This window comes from Quercus lobata, chromosome 12 (genome assembly GCF_001633185.2).
Source record: "Quercus lobata isolate SW786 chromosome 12, ValleyOak3.0 Primary Assembly, whole genome shotgun sequence".
NCBI classification, from domain to species: Eukaryota; Viridiplantae; Streptophyta; class Magnoliopsida; order Fagales; family Fagaceae; genus Quercus; species Quercus lobata.
Window position 1 is genome coordinate 7,409,758 of NC_044915.1, and position 11,239 is coordinate 7,420,996.

At 31.6% G+C, this 11,239-nt stretch overlaps 1 protein-coding gene across 2 annotated transcripts; it reads right to left on the reverse strand.

Moving 5' to 3' along the window:
* LOC115972297 lies at positions 1 to 4,523 on the reverse strand. 2 transcript variants are annotated; one of them, XM_031092522.1, is made up of 8 exons: positions 4,199 to 4,523; positions 3,969 to 4,103; positions 2,923 to 3,332; positions 2,591 to 2,845; positions 2,179 to 2,506; positions 1,965 to 2,092; positions 1,809 to 1,859; positions 1 to 299 (listed from the first exon to the last, which is right to left on the reverse strand). In XM_031092522.1, exons 1-7 carry the CDS (start codon positions 4,286 to 4,288, stop codon positions 1,847 to 1,849), a joined length of 1,359 nt encoding a protein of 452 aa, XP_030948382.1. In that variant the 5' UTR covers positions 4,289 to 4,523; the 3' UTR covers positions 1 to 299; positions 1,809 to 1,846. The 2 variants fall into 2 exon arrangements, with proteins under 2 accessions (XP_030948382.1, XP_030948383.1); XM_031092523.1 differs by lacking the exons at positions 1 to 299; positions 1,809 to 1,859 and having other exon boundaries at positions 1,985 to 2,092; positions 2,179 to 2,221; positions 2,337 to 2,506.
* Positions 4,524 to 11,239: the final 6,716 nt, after the last annotated feature.

An 11,239-nucleotide genomic window follows, 5' to 3' on the forward strand; every position in this document is an offset into this window, starting at 1 on the left:
CACTACAGCTATATGCCTTAACTCTACTGCAAATCTGCAATATCATATCACAAGCCTTTTTCCTCTCAAAATATATATATGTCACAAGCATTTTGTTGAATATGTCATGGGAAGAGGAAGTGGCTGATCCTTATCAAATCCATCTAGTGTTAAAAGTTCACTTATATACAGTCTATATCCAAAAGAAAAGCCCTTGAAAGCACTTCTATATAGGTTCAAAAGTTGTTGCTGTACACAGTCCCTTACGAGCCAGCAGAAAATCGAAGAGCAACACTGATCACTTGCAAATTTACTACTATCTGAAACAAGGGGAAAACTATTAGAAATAAATTTCTAAATCCTCTTTTACTAAAGCATAGAGACTGTAAATTATAAATTAAATCGATATTGGCCGAACTGCAAGTTGTTCTACCAAAATGATACACAGTCAGACATGCCTTAATTACGAGAACTGGGCTATCTTTTGTTCCTAACGAAGTTCTGTCCCAGATTTCTGGCAACAAATTCATCCAGTTCATTCTTGTATATGGTTTTCTTAGTAAAATTATAAAATATAGAACCTCCTTGAAGGTCTCCCGATCATCTGTTGTGCAGGTACTACATGTCAAGAATTAAACAATGTTATAGAAGTGTCCACGACTTGTTCTTCTTCTTGATAGGAAAAACATGCACACTTGCGCATTGGTTAATAATTTATCTAGAACAGTTTCAAGAATGTGTTAGCAAATTGGTTTTATGCTACAAGACTAAACTTCTCCACAGTACGTAATTGCCTCGAACATCAAAGGAAGAGTACCTATATAATAACTTATATGAAATGGTTGCATTTGACTTCTTGGTTGATTCTTACTTTTGCTGTCACATAATTAAATTTTTTGAAGTCTACATTTTTTCACACTATTATTATTATTATTATTTTTACATGTCACTTAAAACTCTTTGAAGTAGAATTCATTATTTACATTGATTTTTAAAATATATATTTTTTCATCATTAATTAAACATTGCATCTTTTTTTTAGATTATAAATAAATAAAAACTCATCGTTAGAATTATGCAATTCACATTAAATTACATTTGATATATTTTTTAAATTTTTAATTATATTGCTTCTTTTCTTTATAGATAGATAAATTGCTTTTGTTACATGCTACCTAGTCTAAACCAATAAGAACTCATTGTTTTTATTAAAATAAAACAACTCAACACTAAAAATAAATTATGGTTAAATTTAAGTTGATTTGTTTATATTAATTACGCTGCTTCTTGTCTTTAATTTTTATTAGAACTCAGTATTTTTATAAGAATATAACAACTCGTTACTAAACAAATTCTATAGGATCTTTGGAGTGCATCTTGTGACTAAAATTAGAGGATTCAAACTCAAGACATTAACCTCAGTCAAACCATATATACTGGAGTAAGTCTTTATCACCGGATCACTCACCTTAGTGATGCCTTGCATCTTTTATACATATTCTCTTTTTTGGACTTTTTTTTTTTTTTTTTATGAATATATTTACACACACACATATATATATATATAAATTTATATATATATATATATATATATATATTTTTTTTTTTTTTTTATCAAAGCACATGTTAGTAATATTCTACAAATACTGCATCCCCCCCACCCCCCCGGGTAACGGTATATTTTTCACAATGGCTGATTGATATGTTAAGATTTGCATCCTCGGTAACTGTAATATGAAAAATAAACGAAAGAACTTGTAGTGGTAATAATCAAAGGACCATGAATACAAGTTAGCCACATAAAAAAATAAAATAAAATAAACCCCAACCTGTACCATATCCATTTGTGAGAAACAGCCTAATGGTTTCACTTGAGAACCCTACAAAAAGACCATGAATACAAGTTAGCCACATAGTTGACAAGCCAGAAGTGAGAAAAAAAAAAAAAAAACAATTTATTAAACTGAGTTTGATCAACCACATACGCATCGTGTACAACCATAAGATGGCCATGTTCAAGAAGGATTTCATGTAAAATGGGCATGAACTCAGGCCAGTATCCATTAAGCTCTTCCTCGACTTCCTTCACAGTCAATTTCTTACGCTGCCCTGGCTATATCACCAAAGAAAAAAAATTCCTCAAACAAAAACATTTAATTCTTTTAATGACTTTGTTTGTGAAAGTGTTTATGAACTTACATCTCGTTTAACATTATTGTCCTTGAGGTGCGCCACAACATTTCTGCAAAACCGCATAAAAGATATGGCGGAATCTTTATATTCAACGATTTTCTTCCTTTGTTTTTCTGACAAATTTCCCAGGTAATTATAACGATCAAGCACCATAACAAATGTACCAGTAGTTCTGACATTGAGCTTCCATTCACATTTACCAAGCTTTTCATTTAGTGCCAACGCAAAGGACCTTTTCGACTTTCCAAAATACAAGAAAGTATGAGCAATCACCCTGTAGCTCAATCTTTGTAAAGGGGATAGAAAAATTGGATGATTTTCAATATTGAGCAACCTGGACAAGAATAAAAAGAAGTTTAAGTGAGATATTTTACAATAAATATTAATGTGCGTGTGTGTGTAAAGTTTACTTGCATACCGGCTGGGTTCTGTCTTTGAGATGTAGGTAAGAAACAATTTAAGTTCTGTTGGAATGTCATGTTGCTCGGTTTCGAAGGATTTTCGAACAATGGTCGCCAAGTGCTTATAATCTGAATAATCATCCTGTAATCTTGGTCCGACCATTCCTGTAATCTTGGCCCGACCATTCACGACCACAATATTTGTCTCACTTAACTTGCCATGACATCTATTTTTCACACGATGGAGATAACCAATGCCCCTTAAAACATCCCTATCACATAGCCAAGAGAAGAGTGACAATCTAAAAATTGGTTTTGATGAAGACAATAGAAATCAAATATATATTACCTAAGAATTTGAAGAAATTCTGGATTCAGATTTTTGCCTTGTTGATCAGAGAGAGAATTCTCTTGCAACCATTGTTTGAAATTTTGTTCGTAGTGCTCCATTACATAGCAAACTTGGTTACAGTTTGGATTGAAACAAAAAATATTCTTCAACACAAACTCATTAGAGCATGCAACTGCCAAATTGTACGATTCTCTACTTAATGAATCAACTCGTGGTGCAACACTATAGATGACATTGCCTATGTTCTCTACATTGACTTGGTACACCCCATCATAGATTTTTTTTATCAAATCATGTTTCAGTTTTTGAACCATGAAACCACTAGTTCCTTCCCTTATGGTATGACAATGACAAGAAGCATGGTGTCTCCTTGGGCCCAATAATCCACTGTTGCCTAAATTCTGAACCTGTGGTATGAATTATGAATTATGGGGTAAGTAACTAAACAATTAGAGTAGCTACTATACCTCTATATATATATATATATATATATATAAAGTAATGATGGAGTAGAATTGTAATATGCACTAATGGATGAAAAAAGTGCTGAATGTTATTAACTTGGAATTAAGGCCTACATTAGCACCTACTTTGATACCATAATCAATTATTATTTGTTACAAATATTTATGCTGTTATGAATAATAAATTAAATAATTTAATTATTATTCTAATAAAATCAAATTATATATAAAAAAAAATAGAGTTCTCATTTGTAAACTAAATGCCTAACCCTCCCAATGGAGAAAATACACTCTGTTTCGAGTGTATGTTTCTCCCCTCTCATGACTTATGAGAAGGAGAAAGCATACACCCGAAACATAAGATACTTTCTCCTCTAAGTGAGATTATCATTATAAAAGATAATATTTAATGAAATTCAAATTACCTCTATTAAAACCTAAGTAACTAGTTATTTTGAGTTGATTAAATTCTCTTAGAGAAATCAAGAAGAAGAATGTCATTACAGCATAAAATATTCAATTTGCAACATTAAAGATGGTTGCTCTTGCTCAAATAGTCTGAAAGATTAGCATACTCACAATTCCATCACCTAATTCACGGCTTAACTCACGAAAAACATCCATCCGTGACTGGATAAAAACCATCAGAAGCACAATTGCAACACTAACGCGAGCACACCAACTTAGAATCTCATGAAGTATCTCATTTAGAACCTACAGTTCATCATTACAAAAGCATTACATAAAATGCATGCACAACCATTCACATATAAATATATGCACACTCAAAGAAATAAAAGAGACAGTACATCGACATCAATATCAGAGTAGACAAAAACGAAAGCGCAGATCAGTGTCAGAGACACCAGAATATTTACTGCCTCCGTCTCTCCCCGCATTCTCTCAGCTTTTTTTTCAGTTTCAGGTACAAGAAAAGAAAATTTCTGGAGCTTAAACCAAATGGTCAAGAAAAGTGGTTTTCTCTGATTTGCTGTGCGTCAAAGCAAAGCAGTCTGATTCTCAGCTTGGTTCTATTCTTTTTTAGCGGTGGGTGCTACTGCTGTCAGCTTTGTACCTCTTGTTTATGAAAGCAGAATACTTGACCTGTCACAGCTATTCAATGAAGTCCTTTGGGCATTGACTCCTTTGAGCCGCCACTTGGGTCCATACACTCACCCACCTAACATAAGAACATAGAGCATACCATGAAATAAATTCATAAAAATATAGCTAGTGGGACCAAAATCATCATCCTCGTCGTCACTTAATTGACTCACCACCATGTAAGATTATACTAAACAATTGTAGTACCCAACATGTAATGATGTTGGAGCTAAAAAGAATTAAGGAAAAGGGAAAAAGCCCTCGGATTCCATATTTTAAGGCCATGAAAAGAATGATGGTAGACCTACCGACAGGGCTAATTTTAAAGTTGTTTTTGGATAATATTTGAGATAATAGATTATAATTTAATCCAATATCACTTTTATATGAGACCATTCTCTCGATATTTAAAATTGTTAAGTTAGAAAATATAGAGAGAATTGAAATGAAAAGGTGATACTAAAAATTGTTTTGATGCTATTAAAGATGGTTGCTCTTGCTCCAATGTTGCTTGGCCTAACCAATCTATGATTTGTGATGTTTTAGACTTTAGCAAATATTGAGTTAATTGTAATTTAAGTTAGGTTAGGAGAGAGCTTAACTCTACAGTACATTATCTAGCTAAATTTGTTATTCCTCATTACTTTTCTGATTGTTGTAATTTCCATTGTCTTCTTGCTGAAGTTTTGGATGCTTGCAAGAAGGAGATGATGCTTAGTTTATCTTTAATTAATAATATTCTTGATTATTAGCACACACACACAAAAAAAAATCACTTTTATACAAGATTTGCAACCTACCTTAATAATTGTAAAAAAGAATTGGAAAATATCCACTCTTTCATATCATGTATAAAATGTGGACATTTTTTGAAACATCTTACATTCGAGAAAGTGAAACCATTGTTGTCAATTTCATTTTGTTCTGCTTGATTAAATTACTAGAAAATTTCATTCAAGTTAGTTTCATCTCAAAAGAAATTCCAACCCATGATCGATGCATTCCAATAAATTCTAGTCAAAATGTAACAATAGTTTTTTTTTTTTTTTTCAAAACTCATTTCTTTTTATTTTTTCATTACTTAATTCATCTATATTATGTTTCACCCTTTTTCCATTAAGAATCTATTTTTCTGATCTCATTTACTTGACTCATATATGACTTTTTTTTTCTTTGTTGAGATTTTTTTTTTTTTTTCATTTACTTTATCATATATGACATGCTATAATAATAATAATGTGCATTATATGATTTTAATTTAATAAATAATATGATAAAATATTATGTGATGAAAAATTAGGTCTATTTATTTGATTAGGATTGTTGTTGTTAGTGACTTAGTGTGCGTATGCACACCTAAAGGTACGGTACGTAGACTAAGGAGGTGTACGTACACAACCATCCATGACCCATCCAGGTTTGTTCTCTTTTCCCTTCTATTTTTCAGTCTTGCACTTTAATTTCTTAGAAATAAATATTGAGAGCCTAAAATTAAGCCTATCCTCACCTACAGTGTGATCTATATGGCCCATGCATGATTTTAACTTCGATTATGCATTAAGAGGGATCCAACTTAGTTGAACACTGCCTTAGTGATAGAAATGAAAGCCAGTCCTTGGATAATGTGTTGTTTTGGGTGTCTAACGTCTTCCTAGGACTCGTACCCTAAATTGAGATTCATGCATGGTTACATTAGACCTCTACACAGTAGTCAAAGATGGTTTTTGGATGTATAACTAGATGATGATTCTTCTTTTTATCTTAACCACTAAGCTAGTGATGTACTCCAGTAGTGGATCCAAAATTTTTTTTTTAAGATGATCATTAAAAAACTTAAATTAAACAAATTAAAATTTAAAAAATAAGAAAATTGAATATATAGAGTTATCGACAAAAAAAAGGAAAAAAATAAATAAATATATAAAGTTTTACAATTTTATTCTACCACTTTTCAAATTGGCCTCTTACTTGCTCAGCAACTTGATATTCGCAATGTTAATATAGAACTTGATGTTAATTTAATTGTACACTTACTTAATAACCCCTCCTCTCATAATCTCATGTTAGAAACCCCTTTTGAATGACTGCAGGAACCTGATCAAAACCTTCCCTAGCTACACAGTGGCTCACATCTTTAGGGAAACTAATAGATATGTTGACAAGCTTGCTAACATGGGAGCAACTCAAGCTGTTAATTTCCTTTTGTTGTATGAACCACCGCCTGTGGTGGTTGATTTGCTAGCTTTTGACAAAGCTGAGCTCTTTTTTAACAGAATGGTTGTTGTTTAGTTTTATGTTATCAGCTTGGTTAACCAAAAAAAAAAAAAAATCATTACATGATAGTTTATTATCACTATCTATTCCCAATATGGGTAGTTGTAACCATTTTATTTTTGTTAAGTTTGTATAACATTTTTACTTTTATACAATTGTCATTATCTACTTGTCATTGTTTTTATAAAAACTAAATGACAAAACTCAACTCATTAACATTGTATTAGTTATTGATCTACATAGTCACACTCATTCATACATAAAATAATATACCGTGTGTTTACTTAACCAATCAAATAATTAAACAATTACTAGCTTTACTCTTTTTTTTTTTTCTTGAATCACTAACTTTTTTAACAAAATTTATTATAGCATAATAACAATACACACACATTTAACAAACCCTCCTATTTCCTAAATATTAAATTATATCAAGTTATATTATATTCATATTGTACACACACACATCCACACACATCACAATGCACACAAATAACATTATAACAAAAAAATAAATAAATAAAAATAACACACACAATCAATATCAAAACACACACCAACACACGTATAATATAAATTTATAATAAAGCTAGAGACACTCACAACTCATAAACATTTAGGTTATGTTTGGTTAACAATTTTTATTTTCTATTTTCAAGAACTTGTTTTTGGGAATATAAAGAAAAAACAATTTTCTTGTATTTCTAAAATCAAAAACATAATGTTTGGTTAGTTGAAATTAAAAAAGATAGTCTTTTGAAGGAAAAAGTAGAAAATACCAAAAATATGTTGTTAGTTGTTACTAGGATTTGAACTCTAATGCTAACTCATTAAATGAGATAGATTCATTAAATTAAATGCGTGTTTTCATTGACTTTTGAAAATTAGAAACTGAAAATAGACTTTTGCATGTTTTCAGTTTCCTTCACAAATTGAGTTTTGAGAACAGTTTTTATTTTCTATTCATTTTGGGTTGCCAATCAAGTTTTCTACTCTCAAAAATATAAAAAAAAAAATAAAAAAAAAAATAAAAAAATTGGAAACAGAAAATAAGGGGGAAAAATAGTTACCAAACATACCCTTACTCTTTATTCTTAAAGTAAAAAATACATGTGATCAGGATGTGCGATATTTAAGTCAAGATATGCAAAATATTTTTAAAGATAAATTAAACTAAAAATAATATATATATATATATATATATATATATATATATATATATATATATATATATTCAAGTCTAGGGTTCGTTTGAGCCCCTAAATAAAGTGTAGCGTCGCCCCTGATGTACTCCCTTACCCATGTTTAAAATTGACCCACAACAAGAAGCATTCAATATAGACATTAAATTGGTAAACATGGTGGTATTAAATTATTAATGAGCCACGCCCTAAAGGTGCCCACAAGTGCAACTCCACTAGAACTAGAGAGTTAAAGCCTAAAATATTAGTATTAAGCCCATTTTCAAATAAGGATCTTACTAAACACATTAGCAAAAAAAAAAGGATCTTACTAAACACACCCAACATTTTACATAGGGACACAAAGTTTGTCTTTTATCTCATATGGTGTTGGGCTAGGGTACCAAACTCCACTAAGTCACAACTCACAAGTAATTTTTACTTCAGTTTATCACTCCACTGTCTATGTCATAGGCTATAATGAGTTTTAACTTTTAAGCATATTAACAAGTTAGTCTGTCAAGTGTCAACCAACATGGATCGACTTGATTCATGTTGAGACTTGAGATGACTTAATAGGTGCCCTACGTATGGGGAACCTTTTGTTGGAGCCATAACCATAAGGATGAAACCCTATCTGGATTGACCAACACGCAGTAAGCCATAGTAAAATACCTCTAGGGTTAACCCGATTGCATGTGTTTGTAAATTTGTTTCTTTTCAAAAATTAAAAAATAAAAATTTTCAAAAATACTTTCCTTTCAAGTGAATTCTTCCTTTTTCAAAAAGAAAATGTCCAAAAGTTTCAAAAATATTTTTGTTTCATTTGCCCTTTTTCAAAAAAAAATTCAAAAATCAAGTATCCAAAAAATTATTTATTTTGTTCTTAAAAGTCCTTCCTTTTTTTTCCCAAAAAAAAAATATATATATATATATATCCAAAAAACTTTATAAAAAAAAAAATAGCCCATCAGGGGCTTTAGGCTTATCTTTTATCTCTTAAAAAGGTTTTTTTTTTTTTTTTTGTACATTATTTAGTCTCCGAGCCCATCCTGTCATTTTTTGGACTTTAAGCCCATTTTTTCTTACTAGAACCTTAGCCTCTTTTTATCCTTTAATTAGCCCAGAGTCTATCTTTTTTTTCTAATTAAGGGCCTTAGACCCTCCTTGTCCTTTGTCTAGACCTTAGACCCATCTTGTCTTTTGATTGGACCTTAAACCGTCTTATCCTCTATATGGGCCTTAAGGTCATCTTGTCCTTTTCTTAGGCCTTAGGCCTAAAATATGGGGTGCCTTAACATCCCGTTAATTATGTAAATATATGAAAACGTAGGTGAAATGATTTAAATTGTTTGTAAAAGAAAAATGGAGTAAATCCAAACTTTTTAAATTTGAAGGATCAAAATTGAACCTGCAACAAATTTTAGAGATGTTAGATACAATTTACATTTTTGTAGATTATTTGTAAAAGAAAAATAGAGCTAATACAAATTTTTTAAATTTGAGGGATCAAAATTGAACCTACACCAGATTTTAGACATGATAAATACATTTTACATTTTTGTTTATATATATATATATATATATATTAATAAACTTCTCATATTTGACTAGTTATTTAGATATTCTATAGGTTTGAATGTATAGCCAAAAGATCTTAGGAATTATGTTTGAAATAATAGAATTGGATTTTGTCATGTTATCAATATTTGAATAATTTTATTTATTTATTTTTATAATTCCAAAGTTTTAATAATAGAAAGAGAGATTTGAATTCTAATTCTTATAATAAAGAAAAAAAGATTATGCCACCAAGTGCTAGAAACAAAGAAATCTCGTTGCTAAGGCAACTTCTCTCTCATTGGTTTCTCTCAAGGTTCTCTGACCTGAGTCCTTTGGCTCGAGGTTTTTGATATATTTCTTTATGTACTTTCTTTCTTCCACTCCTGTCTCATTTCTTTCATCATCCAACTTCCCTAAGTACCCATTCGCTCTTTTGAATTAATATACTGTAATCCCTAGAAGTTATAAGCTTTCTTGTCCCAAGACCTTCCTTCCCACCCTTAAACTCCTTTTTTTCCTTTATCTTTCTCTTATCCCATAGTCTAATAATCTTCAATCAAATTTGTTTAACCTCAAGAGGAGGGTTGATCTAACCCTCTATCTTGAAGCCATGAACCAAAACACAGATCTGGTGGAAGCACTAAGTGCTGAGATCGAGAAACTGTGTTGTCCCAGTAAACCCATTAGACTTAAAGCAAGTGAAAAGGTGGTTGTGGAGTTGTTCAATACAAGATTGGTGGGCAAGTCACTAGCGGATAGAAGTGTTAACAAGAATGTGGTAAGGGCAATAATTCTTAAAGCGTGGAGGACTAGTAGAGGGGTGCAAATAATTGATCTAAAAGAGAATATTTTTCTGTTTAAATTCACCAGTGAAGGAGATCGTAGAAGAATTCTAGAGCTGGGGCCATGGAATATTGAAGGGTACCCACTAATATTGAAGCAATGGAATCAAAATCAAACAGCTGAAGATGTAGATTTCTCAAGCCTCCATATATGGGTTCAGATACATGGTCTCCCAATTGAAAATATGTCAAAGGAAAATGCTGAGGAAATAGGTGCTCTGGTGGGGAAGGTAGTGGAAGTTGATTTCACAGGTGATGGGAAAGTAAGTATGAGTCAATTTTTAAGGGTGAAGGTAGAGTTTGAAGTTGCGAAACCATTGAAAAGTGGCTTTTTCTTGGATAGAAGTCCTCTTCTAGAATTATGGGTCAGGTTTAAATATGAAAGGATTGCAGATTTCTGTTATAAATGCAGAAGGTTGGGGCATTTAAAGGCCAAATGTATATATATGGGAGCAAATTCAGATAAAGCTTTAATGCATAACCCATTTGGATATGGCCCATGGCTGAAGGCAGATCCATTAACAAAAAGAGCTTCAAGATGGATGGAGTTTATCTCTAAGGATGACCAGAAAACAGAGGAAAGAAGTGCAGAAATCCAGAAGGCTGAGGGTCCAAGAATGGTGACGTGTGAGTTTCACGCGAATGAGAGTCCAAGAAGTGAAGAAAGCTCTGACAAGGTAGGCCCACTGGTGGAAGTCTCGAGAAATCTCCCTACTGACTTTCAAAATCTATCAGAACACATTACATCCAAGAAGATTTCTCTAGATAAATTTCATAACCTTCCTTCTCAATCTCAACCAAAAGTGCTCTCTAGTCATAAAAACCAGACTCCACTCAACCAAGTCCTAAAAGTTACTGCCATAAATACCATAACCCTAATGGAAAT

Bases quoted from the DNA above. Each gene is read 5' to 3' on its own strand.
- LOC115972297 (XM_031092522.1), bottom strand. From the start codon at position 4,288: ATGCGGGGAGAGACGGAGGCAGTAAATATTCTGGTGTCTCTGACACTG. The intron at 4,104-4,198 runs GTACTGTCTCTT...GATGAACTGTAG, and splicing joins ACTCTGATATTGATGTCGAT to GTTCTAAATGAGATACTTCA. The intron at 2,093-2,178 runs GTAAGTTCATAA...TTGGTGATATAG, and splicing joins ACAATAATGTTAAACGAGAT to CCAGGGCAGCGTAAGAAATT.